This window comes from Cavia porcellus, unplaced genomic scaffold (assembly GCF_034190915.1).
Source record: "Cavia porcellus strain 051 isolate PalLab524CR breed Dunkin Hartley unplaced genomic scaffold, mCavPor4.1 scaffold_7, whole genome shotgun sequence".
Lineage (NCBI taxonomy): Eukaryota > Metazoa > Chordata > Mammalia > Rodentia > Caviidae > Cavia > Cavia porcellus.
In genome coordinates this window covers 94,458,405-94,473,067 of record NW_026947490.1, presented here as the reverse complement: position 1 = coordinate 94,473,067, position 14,663 = coordinate 94,458,405, and the positions used below count along the sequence as shown (strand labels likewise).

Sequence of the window (14,663 nt, the reverse complement as noted above, 5' to 3'; positions counted from 1 at the left end):
CCATAAAATAAAAATAAGATTAAAATCAACTTCATTTTGCTTTCTGTATAGTTATTACGGAGCCTAAGCAACATTTTTAGTTTGCCAGTAGAATGGATTAAGATAAGTGCACTAGTATGGAGATTTGATTTTATAAAAATTTTTGAGCGTAAAACAGTTTTGTACAAGTTAGATTTCTAGATTAGGTAAAAAGTTGCTTAAAAAGCAGTGTATAGAATCAGAGATTGATGTTTGTAATCATGTATCAAATAAGGTGCATGTATCCAGAATACATAAAGAACTGCAATTCAAGAAGAATAAAGGAGTTGGCAGACATTTTTCCACATATGCAGATGGCCAGTAAACACAAGAATTAGTAATCAGGGAAATGCAAATTAAAACCATACTGAAATACTGCTGTCCTGTTAGGTTCACTATAATCAAAATGATAGTAAAAATTGACAAGATTTTGGACAAATTGGAACCTTCAAGCATTGCTGGTAGGACTGTAAAGTGGTCCAGTCATTTTGGAAAATGTGTTGGCAGATCTCAAAACATACTTGCCATGTAGTTAAACAGAATTTCGTTCCTAGGTTGAAACTCAAGAGACCTGAAAACATTCACACACAAAAATTGTGCACTGATGATGAGTAACATTATTTTTATTAGCCAGAAAGTATGAACAGTTCATTAGCTGATTGATAAAATCTGCTGATTCCATCAGTGGAATTCTTATTTGGTCATAAAAACAAATGTTCTAGTACAGTTTTCAACAAAGATTAAATGTCAAATTAGTATGCTCAGTGAGGGAAAAACCCCAAATGCAGAAGACCACATACTATGTGATTCCATTTATATAAAGTGTGTTGAACTGTGAGTATATTTAATTGTCTTGAATTGTAGACTTTTAACAGGATGAAATTTGTGTATGCATATTTTGTCTTAGTACATTGTTTAAAAAGTTGAACCCAAAAACATTTTGAAGAAGATTAATCTGAGATTAAGTTGCATTTGATAGTTCTCAAGTGCCAAGTCTACATTTCTGTTAAAACTTTTTCTGTACTTTTATCTTTGATGTTTAATGATTCCAGTGTTGAGGATTTTGACTGTTCATACAAGTTCTGGCTAATATTTAGGTCACTTAGGGATTAACTGTAGGAGGATGGTGGGGAGAGTGAAGATAGCTGTTCCTGCCAGGTGTTATTTGCCTTGATGACATACATACTCATACATCTGTTGAGGATTTTTCCTATAAGAAAAATTGTTTCCTTGAGTAGGTAAGAGAAAGAAATAATGAAAGACAAGTTAATTTTATATCTTGCCGTATGGTTAATTATGGAGCCATAAGACTAAGAAAATATGTATGCTTGTATAATCCTAGCTACTTAGGAGGCTGAGGCAGGAGGATTGTGAGTTCAAGGCTATCTGGGCAATTGTATGAGACCCAGTCTCAAAAAATGAAGGGGAGTGACTGAAGATGTAGCTCAGAGGTAGAGTGCTGATCCAGCATGCCCGAGGCCCGAGGTTCAACCTGGGTTCCATGCCCCGCCCCACTCAAAGGATAAAGAAAAAATATGGTACAGTTGATGCCTTTTCAGAAACATGTAAAAGGTTTTTAAAACTTCCATGTCTTATTGTAGTGTTCCTTTTAATAACTAGTAATTTATGTCATTTCAGACAGATTTGACCAGTTTTGGGCCATCAATCGGAAACTCATGGAATATCCTGCAGAAGAAAATGGATTTCGTTATATTCCTTTTAGAATATATCAGGTAGGAAGCAATGTTTTGAAAAATACCCATCTTACATCTTACTTTTTGAATCATTCTTGTCCCAAACTCTTAAGTCTGCATTAACAGTATTAGGATTTCTCAGATCTGTAGCTTTTGTTGGCCATCAAGTCCGAGATTTCATTGAAATTTCTAACTCATATAGTTCCTGCTCATTACTTGTAGCTTCTGAATTTGCAGACTCATTTATGTATCACACTTGTTTGCAACCTATTAGTCAGTACTTGAAGAATTGGGTCTTTCACAGATGTGCAGAGTGGTGAAAATTTTTATTTGCCTCATGCACACATTTTTCAACTGAAACTGAACGAAATAATGTTTTACCTCACATACCGTAAACAAGCATCTGTTTATAATGTGCTGAATGCCATGTGTTATTTCTATTTTTTGTGGCTTTTGCTGATAAAGTTTGCTTTTCAAAATACATCCCAGAGCATGGTGCTGTTTTTAAATAAAAATATGCATAAAGCAAGATTACTTATTGATCAGGTCATCAAATGTGAGGAAGCACTCAGCTTGTGAATTTTTGTTAACATTGTAAAATCATTCATGATTCATGAAGCTCATTTTCTTATAAAGTGAACTCCATGGAAATAAGTGGAAGGCATTTCCCTGGTGGTATGGGGGAGCCCCTGGCTGGGCCCTCAGGGCCATAAGTACATCACACACAGCCCTCCACCCACCTTGTTCACCAGGCTGCAGGCAGTATTTTCAAGAAGTGGAGTGTCTTCATCCTTCTTCAGACTTGTTGAGAAACCTGGCCAGCTGACTCTGGGTACTTGCTGAGAGAACAGCGTGGCTGAAATAAGGAGGGGAAAACAGTGCCTGCAAGGTTTGCTTAGAGAGCATGACACAGCCTGGTAGCAAAGAAAAAGCCTAGAGTCTCGGAGACTTTCCCTAAAAATAACTCTATGGTAGAAGCCCAGCTCGCTTCCCAGGAAGGTTCTGCTGTATTTACAGAAGTTTGAAAATGTATATAATCCTTGCTTCATAGCACATCTTATGTGTGGCATTTAGTTGAATAAAGTATACCACAGACTTGGAAGGCACTTAACTCTACAGTATTTACTTTATTGTTGATACTTTAAGCTCCTGTATGGAAAATCTATTATTATGTAATCTTGAGATTATTATCAGCGTAATAGTGTACCTTTTCAGAGGAGAGGTCTTCCTTTGTGATTTATCATTCATTCGGGTAGAAAATTGTCAGTGTATGTCTCTTACTATAGCATCATAATGCAGGAGGGTTCTGGCAAAGGGAGTTTGATAGGGGCAGAATGACCAAGAAAATGTGCGTGTGTGGACAAAATAGTTTCTGTAAAATTCTATAATGAGAGAGAAAGGGGGAAGGTAGAAAATTCTCAATTTGCTTGACAAAACGTGGCTGCCAGATGGGGATTCTCTTAGAGCAAAACTTCCTGCCTAATCGTTACTGTGTCAGGGTAGTGGGTACTTTCTTCTTAGAACGAAAAAGAGCCTGAGGACTTTATTGACTCACAGTTGAACTATACAACTTTGTTTTTTATTTTATAGCTTTTCCATTTGGGTTCTTCTTTATTGAAATTCAACAAAATTCCAGAGCTATAAAATGTAAATGAATGTAAAAATTTAAGAATTCTAGTTTTTATAAATTTCACGTTTCCTGGCTTTCCCAATTTTGCATTTTTAAATTACTATTTATCTATAACCAAAGGTAGGATTTTGCATTCCTTTTTTCTTGTTAAATAATCTAATGGTATTTCTGTTGCTAACTTTTGATAAGTTTACATGGTTGTGATAGGCTGTTTAGGAAGTGTGGCTTTTACTTATGCAACATTTTGATTAATTAGCACCCTTTTTAAAATATAACTATATATAAATAACTATACTGAAGCTCTAAATTAGTAATAAAATTTAAAGAAAACTCCAGAAAACCTCCATTTATTAATATGTAAATTTAAAAAGAGAACAAGGAAAAAGAAGCATAAATGGAGTGACTTTTACTTAAATATTTATTTTACTCTGCATAATCCTATTAGAATTCCTGAATAGCACTGAGGAAACAAAGGGCCCTGGCATGTTTGATTAAGGCCTGTTTTATCATGTCTATGCCTGAAAACTATTCTAAGACATGGGAATCATTAATGAAGAATTTAATAAATGAAACTAGAGGTCAGTCCGTTGTTCAGAATGACAAAAATGAAAAATTCTAGTTCTGATTTATGAACAGGGTGTGATTTTCATTTATAAAATTTAACTTTACAAAATTGTCAGAGCACGATTATCACAAAAAACAGTCTGCCTTTATCAAATACATAAGCAGATAGCAATCTAGAAAATCTGTAACTGGTAGATGTGTTTAAAGATTAATTTTTATAAAGGTTGTTGGAAAATTTTCTTTCTAATCAGCCTTGTATTTATCCAGGACTTGAAATGACTATAGTCAAGTAACAGGATATTAATGGTAAAAGTTAAATTTGTCCAGAGATGTTACAGACCATGGTTCTCTCATTTACATAACAGTTTGGTTTGTTGTGTGAGTTTCAGGTTTGTGTTCCAGAAATCCAGGTGCTTCAGTAATAGCTAGTATTCTAGAAATGAGATTAATAACAGAAAGCGTTTCAGAAATACAACCAAAATTTTATTTAAAATAGCACATGTAAGTAGATGGTAACTAATGAGAGCATTTTATCAAAAAAGATTTGTAAAATAACCATGGAATCTAAAAATTTTTTATGCTTGCATGTTTGTAGTACATAATGATTACATTCATCACAGGGAGTTAGTATGCTTACACAACACATGTGAATTTTTTTATCCCTCTTCACCTCCCTCTATGTCTAGGTCTCCTTTCCTTTTCCAAGAGTTGTCTGCCTGTTTCCTATTATCTTTTGTTTTGTTCTTTATTTCTATTTTGGGTTTCTTCTGTAAGAGAAACCATGTGATACTTACGTTTGTATGTCTGATTGACCATAAAGTCTTCAGGCATTGCTATTTATGTTACAGAATGAAAATAAGGCTTATTGCTTTTGTTTTTCAAGAAGCAGTGGATTTATAAGGTTGTTCTGGGAATGTACTGTACTTTGGGTAAGGAAGATTTATCTTGTACATTTCTTTGATATTAGTGCATTAACTCACAAGTATTTGAATGCTGCATGCAGTGCTGTGCATACAAGGTCCATAGTGGTTAATATTATACATCTCCAATTAGAGAAAGCTTACTGTCAAAAGATTAAAAATAGCTAAACCACTGACTATACAAACAAATATAGAACTATAGCAGTAATTGCTGTGAATAAAGAATTATATGGTGCAATAAAAGTGTAATGTCCCTAGGTGGCATTTGTTCTAGTTTGGGACTGTAGAAAAAGCTGTCTTGCTTGTTACATCCTAGTGCCCGACTAATGGGTGGACTCCAAGTAGGCATAAAGTCACAAGATCTTTGAGACAACAGAGAACGCTGTGAATCTTAAGACATTTTGTTTATCTTGAACAATTAGAGTTGGGGGAATAAGGCTTTGAAGATTAGAGTTGAACCTTATTAAGAAGTTTTTCTTTATCCTATAAAGAATGAGAAATTCTAAGGGATTTTAAATCTGAATATCCATTCATATTTAGTCAAAAAAGATTATTTAATCTTCTACTTTATTCTACATGATTTTGAGGTTATAAACAAATTCACGTAATCTTAGGAATAATTTAACAATAGTTAGGTTTAAGCAGAAGCACAAAGCTGGTAAAAACTATGCTTGTTGTCTATTTGTCTTTGGAAGAAGTTCTTCTCTATTGTATAATAGTAAAATAAACTAGGATTATAATTTAGTTTTGTTATCTTTGATAATCACCGGAACTGTACTCTTTCTTATTTAGTATTCCAATGAAAAAACATTCGTTTTAATTTGGAGCTTTACTAGCAATTTTTACATAAGCCAGTCTGTTGTAATGTGCTTAACAATATTTAAAATTTTAAATATATAAGAACTTTGGGAGAAAAAGCATATTTTTAAAAATGGAAAACTAATATGTCAGATGTTAACTTGCTACTTCCTAAACTGAAGAAAGAGCCAAATTTTAGATTTTTTTTTTCAAAAATACTGATTTATTAATGTAAGTATGTGGGCAAATTATGGCTATATGTGTTAGGATTCCTATTCCTCTAAAATTAAAATTGTTGGTGAGCTATAATTCTGTTCTTTTGTTGTTTTCCATTTGAGGAAGGACTGATTGTTTAATAAAGTGATTATTATTGTTTTCACTTTAATTTTTGTCACTTACAAATACATTGTATAATTCATAATATGTTTTGACTGCAGAGATACGTAATTTTTTTAGTAGAATGTAATTAAATATTCTGTGTTCCACAGCTAACCATATGTTGCTTGATTTTTTTAAAGAAAATGATAATTTTCCTTTTTTCAAAATTTTATTTGAAAATGTTAAATCTTGATAAAATAACATGAAATTTACTGTCTTCGTGTTATTTATGTATGTAACTTAGTAGTGTAAGTATATTCATATGATTGATTGTACATCTGTTCTCCAAAATTTCTTACAGAATTAAACGTCTGTATTTCATAGCTACTTTCTGAGTTTATTTTAGGTACTCTGTGTAAGGAGAATTGCACATTTTTCTTTTCTTTCTTTTTTTTTCCTTTTAGAGACAGCCTCACTATGTATTGTCTTCCTGCCTAGCCTGCTGGGCTACATTGTCTTTTTGTGGCTGACTTATTTCAAAGGGTTCTCCCAAGTTTTATCATCAAAATTTCCCTCTTCCTTAAGGCTTAATATATAAATATATGTCTCATACACTTGTTTATCCATTCATACATTAGCTGGGCATGGTACTGCATGACTATAATCCCAGCAATATGGGAGGCTGAGGCAGGAGGATTACAAGTTTGAATGCAGTGTGAGTGACTTTGTAGGACTCTGTCTCAAACAAAAGCGTTGAGAATGTGTTTCCATTGGAATACCCTGGGCTCTTTCCCTAATACCCTCCCCCCATCCTTAACAGCAAACTTTAAACATCAGAGAGCACATACTTTCAGCTTTGCAGACCAGATGGTTCTTTTGCAGCTGTGTGACTTGGTGGCATGAAAGCATCTGTAGAAAGTTTGCTCATGATAGGCATGGCCATGTCATGCTTTCATTTCCATAGACAGGTGGATGCACAGTTTAGCTTGCAGGCCGCAGCTTTTTCCCCCCTAATTCAAACTCCTTTTTCCCCTGGCTAAACAGTCTACCTCTGCTTTATATTAAAGTGGTTTGACTATTGGAACCTTTTTAGATGCTCTGTTCTACTTTTAGTATATTTGTTTATAATCGTAGTATTTTTCTAGTAATTATTCTTATAGTGTGTTTTCATATCTACTGGAGCAGGCAATTTTTCCCCCTTTTTCTATACTTTCCTGATTATTTTCAGTCACTCATTTTTCCATGTGGCTTTTTAAATTGTTGTATGCAATTCAGTTTTCACTTTGCTGTAATTCATCTTAATTATCTTTTCTCAGGCAAGATGGCCTCATATGCAGATTTTCTTTAGATTTTAAGATTTTCTTCAAATAGGCACAGTGCTTTACTTTCTCATTTATTTTTTAGGTGTTTTGTAGGTTTTAAAATTGTTTCAATTTCTGTGTATTGATGGCATCAATGAAACAAACAGTAACACTGTTTTTAACCAATCATTTCTTTTTCTTACCTTGTTGCATTGCTAGCATTGAATTGCCAAGGCACTTCAATAGTGATACTCCTAGCTGACATTTCTGTTTGGTTTCTTGAATTAACTGATTTAGTTTTAGCATTTTGTCATTTAGACTCATGGTATAGTCTTTTATTAGTAATTTCCTTCTAAGATATTTAATGAGAAATCAATGCTAAGCACGAGACTTTCTTTCTTTCTTTCTTTCCCTTCCTTCCTCCTCTTCCTCTTTCTTCTCCTCCTCCTCCTCTTCTTTTTTTTTCTTTTTTGGTACCAGGAATCAAAACCACAACCTCTCACTTGCCAAGCAAATGCTTATGCCACTGAGCTAAATCCCCAGCCCTGAGAAGTCAGTGCTGAACCGTTGGCTGATCTGAGGTTATTTACTGTTTTATTTTTGTCCTTTTCCTTTTGGCACTTTGGTGTTTTCACTCCGTCATGTTTACCCTGGCTTTCTGAAAACTCATTTATTTCCAAGACACTGTTTGTGCTCTGCCTTCCCGCCATGAGATGAAACCTTTAGAAAGAATACTTTCCCTTTCCTCCATGTGTTTCTTCCCCTTGGCAGAGGAAAGTGGAAAGTGAAGCCCTCCTCCCTCCTTAAGTCCTAGTGTGTGCTCAGGTAGTTCAGCGGCTTCAGATTGAGGCTGATTCTGTGCGTGCTTTGCAGATTTTGTCTCTTATTTCAAGGACGCTTATTTCCTGAGATGGTCATTAAGTATCCAAGGCATCTTCCTGATAGGGCTCTTGATACAGGTCTCTATCTGCCCTTACCTTTCACTTCTCTGGAAAGAAATACAAATCATTCAGCTACTTAATTCACGTTTCCTCAGCTTTGGGTGATCCCTGTAACCCACAGAGAACACCGTGGAAGTTTTAGTTCTCCCCATCTGGTCCCTGCCCTAACCCGCACCTGCACCAACATTTTTGATGGGGTGGGAATGTAAACTTGGTACAACCAATATGGAAATCAGTATCAAGAGAGCTCAAAGGACTAAAAATAGAAATTCCTTTTGAACTAGCTGTTCCCTTTGTAGGTATCCTCCTTAAAACGCTGAAGATTCATATTGCAGTGATACATGCATACCTATGTTTATAGTAGGGAAATTCATAATAGCTAAATCTTGTGAGCTGCCTATATGTTTATCAGCAGATGAATGGATAAAGAAAATGTAGTGATTCAATGGAGTGCTACTTTGCCACAAAGAAGGATACGCTTGAGGCATTAGCAGGTAAATTCTGCACCTTGAGACCATAATGTTCATTGAAATAAATCAGACACTCAGTTTTAAATAGTACATGATTTTTCTCACATGGGAAACCCAAAATATAAGTAAAGAGTAAAATAAAAGACAGGTAATAGGAAATAGGGAGGTATATCTTTTGTAAATGTGAAGTGAACCAAGGGAAAGGTGAAGGAGAAAAGGAGAAAGGGATGAAAAAAGAATGTGAATGAGTTACGTACATTTACCAATTTCCCAAGAGGAGTATAACCATGAACTGCAGGCATTATTAGTGAAAAATCAAAAAAGAATATATGTATGGCTCATCTCATGAAAAGGAAGACAAAAATATAGTGAATGTTCATTTCTTGAATTTTGGCCTGAGTAAAGATAATTATAAACAGAATATTGGCGTCTTAAAGACAGATCATTAATTTTCATCTTTTTTATAGTAGTAATCTAAGATTAGTTCATAAAATTAATTTCATTTTCTACCAGAGTAATTTACATATTTTCTAAACACACAAGGAAAGGAGTAGCCCTTATAGAGTGAAACTTACCTCCAATCACTTCACTAAGTCTCTTGATATCTCCATGTGTGCCACCAACCCATTACATCTTTTTTTTTTTTTTGTACTGGGAATTGAACTTGGGTCCTTGTGCTTGCCAGGCAGGCACTGTGATGCTGAGCCCCCAACCCCGTCACACCATTTAGAATTTATGTCTTCATTCTCTGAACTGTATTTTAAAACATTTATTTCAGCCTGTGCTGCAGCAAATATAGTTGTGAAATATTATAGCCATGGAAGCTAGAGAAAATCATCTCATGTAACTCCCTAATTTAGGAAACAGAAAAACAACACAAAGCTGACTTGTTCAATACTCAGTTCAATATTTGATGGTATATCTGCACTTAAGTATTGGATCATTAGTCTATTTCTTTTTCTGTTTTAAGCATTGTAATATAATAGAGACATAAGCCATTCTCTAGTATTTTACTATGTTCCTATTGAAGTATATAGTCTCTGTAATCCGTAACCTACAAATTCCCTGTGGACAAAGACTGTTTCGTTTCCCTGTATTTTTATAGGTGACTCCCAGACACTTATTTCCTATTAGAATGATTGAATGAATGAATTAGCAAATAATAATTTGCTTTAGTGGGTGTTGGGGGAGCAGGTGGCGGAGACAAGGTCTAACTTTACAACCCAGGTTGACCTGGAATGCCCCATTCTCCTGCCTCAGCCTCCCAAATGATGGGACTAGAAGTGAGCTTGACCAGCTCGGCAGTGTTAGTATTCTAAGGTAAACCTGGAATCACACTCCCCTTTTTAAGAGTACCTGTTAACCAGATAGGTGTCTTCAAGCCTGTAGGGGGCAGCACAACACAGCAAGTTTTGGGTACCCTTACTAAATATGCTCCAGTTCTCATACCTTTTTAGAATTAAATTGCTTCCTATGGGAATTTCTGAAAAATAAAAAGCAGCGATTACAGACTCCTTTGATGGGTATATATTTTTTTTCACCCCACCCCCGATGGGTATATTTTTAAATGAGTGTGATGCACAGGAATGGGAACATTTGATGCATATGATTCTCTGGTTTGTAGAGCATTGAGTAAGAGCAAATGTTACTACTTTTTAAGCTTGTAAAGAGCCCGTCTTAAAATTAACTGTATCTAATGATTTTAAAATAATCTGATGGAAAATATTATCTCTAATATATAGGTAGAAAAATGAAGATATACAAAATTAATGATACTATCCCTGGCTACTAATACTGTCATTAGGTGAAGTTAACACTTTCTCATCAGTCATTAGTTACAGTAAACTAGGTTACTTTTCAATAGTTGACAGATTAAAAAACAGTGCTAATAATTAAAACAGACTGTAGATGAAAACAGGAAAAACTAACTTATATTTTGTTCCTTATTGAGTGCCAGGCACTGCACTGCTCACTTGGTCCTTCCTGTTGTCTCTGGGTTATATACTATATTTAGATGAGATAATTGAGATATAGATTGGTCACTCACTAAAACCTGTCCAGTCTCATTAACCTAGTAATTAGAACAGGATTGGAACCCAGGCTGTCTAGTCTGGTTTCAGAACTTATTCTCTTTCATGTATTAAATTCGTTTGGTTTTTCTATCACCCTTTGTTGTCATAACTTTCCATTTGAGACTGCATTCCAGTTTTCACACTCCTCAGGCTTCTGTTGATTCCTGCCTTCAGAGCATTTTCTTCTAGCAGAGAGCATACATGGACAGAAGGTAAAAAGGTAACATCGTCTCTTTACTGTGAAACAGCTAAAGTTGTAAGGCTTCTCTTTTATGCACAAAAAGATTTCTCTAATCATTAGGCAGTCATGTTTATCCAGGTAGTAATGCAGTAATTTTAGAGCTAAAATAAATAATACTCATTTTAAAATAACACGATTCAGCTGGGGATATAACTCAGCAGCACAAGCACCTGCATAGCAAGCACAAGGTCCTAAGTTCTATTACTGGTACCAAAAAATAAATAAATAAATAAAATAACATGATCCAACAAGATGGGTTATTTTGCTAACCCTCTCTACAAGAAGCTTCCCCGTGTGGCCATGTAGACTTGTAATCCTAGCAGTCTGGGGGCTGAGGCAGGAGGATTGCTGTGAGTTCAGCCAGCTTAGGCCTACAAAGTGAGTTCAAGGCCAGCCTGACCTGCATAGTGAAACACCATCTCAAAAAGACCAAAACCAAAAAACAGGGGGTTGGAGGAGACAGAAAAAGAAACTTGTGACCCTTTCTCACCTCACCTCTCCACTCTCTTTCTCTGACTTCCTGTGTAGCCCAGGCTGGACTCAAACTCATGATTCTCCTGCCTCAGCTTTCTGAGTGCTGAGGTTACTGCTGTGGGCCACCACAACTGGCTTTGCCAGGCTTGCTGCTGCATTCGTTACTGGTTGACTTCAGCTCCCATTTTCTCACTAACAGTGGACTTCAGCTTCCCAATTAACTGATGGCCTGATACAGTCTTGGCAGCAGCAAGCCTGTACTTGCATTTAGTTCCTATCTAAATGTCTAGTTCCTTTAGGTTTAACTCTTCAGAAAGCTTTCTGAAGCCTAAGTCTGTTGATTTGTGTTACTTGCATTTTTCTTTCTCTTTTTCTGTTTACAGAGAATGCCAAAATCTAGACTGACTGATCTTAGGGTGATCATTCAGCCTGTTGATTTCTGTTTCATGATATTAGAAATCTGCTCAGTCATTTATCTGTTCCAATAGTGAGAACTGCCTTCTGATTTTTTTCCTGTTCTTCTCATAAGTGATTTTCATATAACATGCCAGAACACACAACACCTGTCTGTAAGAACAGAATTACTAGGCATTGGTTCTCAGTAGTGGTTCCTTCTTTTGGGTAAATAGAAGAGTTGCTTTTAGTCTAATTACTCATAACTTCAAAAATAACTACTTGCTAATAATTTCAAATAGGCTTTATATATGGTGATCACTTAGAAATGCTAGAAGGAAAACAATTTTAAAAGAGAAAAGCTAATGTATTGTTAAGGTCCTGAGCCTAGACAATTTTTTTGACATTTCATTTTAGTGTATTACACTCTTTATGAAGCATGTGCCATACTTGGTCGGTCATACTTAATTTTTTAATTGTGCCTTTAATTTTCAAGGTGTTATGGGAGTTTATATGCTAGCTTGCTTTGTGGTCCATGCATATTGTTTGTAAGTACTGAAGCAATAGTATAAGTACAAATATATGTATAGGTATATTGATTGTATAGATTATGTTGCAATCGTTTGTAGATTCGGACATGTATTTGAAACCTCTCAAATCTTTAAGTAGGCAGGTTGTTTCTTTGCATATTGATTATGGATGTGTACATTGAAATGTTAATTCTCAGTAAACAAAGTATAATGTAAATATTGAATTGTGTTATATGACTTGATGATTTGGTGACAAAATATATTCTCTCTTAAACAGGGTGTATTTCTTAGTAGTCTGCTTAAACCAAGGCTATGGGCTTAGAGGGGAGTCATGATCTTTTAAGTAGCCACTATTTGACAGTATTCTTAGAGAGTCAGAGAGCATTTTCTATGAAACGCTGAGTCTGATGTAAGTAAGTTCAACATGTTTGAACACACAGATTTGAACCCAGGGCCTTTACATTGAGCTGCATTCTTACCCTTTTTTTCCCCAAGAGTTCGAGACAATTCTCACTTAAGTTTTCCAGGCTGCGCTTTGAATTTGGGATCTTCCTGCTTGATCCTCCCATAGTGCTGGGATTATAGGCTTGTGCCACCATGCCAGTTTGCATACATATTTTAAAAACATTTGAGTAGACCATGTATCCACCTTGGATGTAATCTTTTGTGAAAGTCACTGTCTAAATATATGTTGTGACACAATTATGTGCTCACCACAGATTAATTCAAAATGTACTAGTTGTGAAATTATATGAATTAATTTCAAAGGAATGTTAAATTCACTGATGAGTGATTTGTACTTTAGATATATGACTGGGTAATGTGCATGAAACTTCAAGAAATCAAGTAATTTATTACTTACTGAACTTCGTTTAACTGTCTTTTATATCATTAAATTTGGCTTTATAACTTTATAAATAGAAATGAATTTCAAATATAGAGAATAAATGTAGCTTAAGAAATACCATGTTTTTAAAACTAAAGACTTAAGACCTTGTGCTTATTCTTAACATTTTGTCTAAATTTTTCAAAACATAGATAAGAGAAATCATAGGTTATTTCACATATAAAAAAGGAAACAATTTATTCTGCTGGTTTAACTAATGTGTTTTAATAGTTTATTCTGTTCTTTGTTTTCTTGGTTTTGCTTCCTTTCTTGTGATTCCTCTGCCTTCTGTTCCATCATTTCTTCCTCTTGCAGTTCTCCTTTTTCTCTGCCTCGTGAGTCTGAAAAAGTGTTTTTACTGAATAGTAAACCATTTCCTATTTTAATTAAAAGTCTTGAAGTTTACTTTTAAAGCAGAGCTTTGCTAAAGGAAAAATACCTCTATTACATTTAAATTCCTTTTCATCATGATGAGGCTAATTATCTGTTACTTCTAAGGAGTAAGCCATAGCTAATTTCTGACTCTGTGTATATGTTTAAAGTAACTTAGAATCAGCTTGGGACAGTTCTGACGTCTGCTTATGTAATGTAGCATCCATACTCTTCACTAGGTGTTCATTTTAGCTACAGATGCTTCATATAAAACAAGGCAGAGTAGCTTTCAAAAGGATCTACACTTCAAAGTGTAATTTGAACTCTGCTTTTACATTGCTTGAGGAATGCTTATGGAAGGGAAGTAACGAATTTGCTTTTTCTCCTAGCATCACTTTAAAGTGTTTAATACTTTTGACGGCCATGCGTTTTCTGTGCCATATCACGTATAATTGAGTAGTTTTATTACTTTGAAACTAGTGTTTGCATTAAGTACTATTGTAATTTGTGTTTTGTATAATGAAAGTTTCCTTTAATTGCAGTTAATTTTGGGAAATAAAGATGCAACTTTTGGGAACTTAAGATTCATTGAGTAAAGGATCATATTTAATCCGTAATACCACACTCTTCCACTCACTTCTGCAGGTTGATAAATATCCATGAGGCGGAATTTATCATCTTAATCTCTGGTTTCTGAGAGAGCTTTAAAAATAAGTGCTGTGATTATAGCTTTTAGCCAAAATATATTTTTTGCTAATGAATCTCAAAATTTGTGTTTTTGAGGCTAAGGATACAATTCAGTGTTGGAATGCTTATACAAGGCCCTGGTTTGATCCTTAGCACTGAATAAAAAGATACTTCTTAATTATACTCTCGGCCACAGTCTCTCTTTTGTTTTTCAGGTGGATAAATTGTCCCTTAGATTATATAAGACTTACACTAATCTTTGGTATACATGATCATTGTACTAAAAACACTTCATATTTAGTATAGTAAATACTTCATTGTACTAAATAATAAAATGTTTTTACTGTTTTAAAA

At 34.7% G+C, this 14,663-nt stretch overlaps 1 protein-coding gene across 3 annotated transcripts in view; it reads left to right on the top strand.

The window, feature by feature from the left end:
* The window catches only part of Atg5 (autophagy related 5), a 113,843-nt gene that overhangs the window by 71,899 nt on the left and 27,281 nt on the right, over nt 1-14,663 (top strand). For all 3 annotated transcript variants that reach the window (XM_003466029.5, XM_023563452.2, XM_063253950.1), the window contains one exon: nt 1,657-1,751. In XM_003466029.5, coding sequence (XP_003466077.1) covers nt 1,657-1,751 — 95 coding nt within the window. The remainder of the gene's footprint in view (nt 1-1,656; nt 1,752-14,663) is intronic.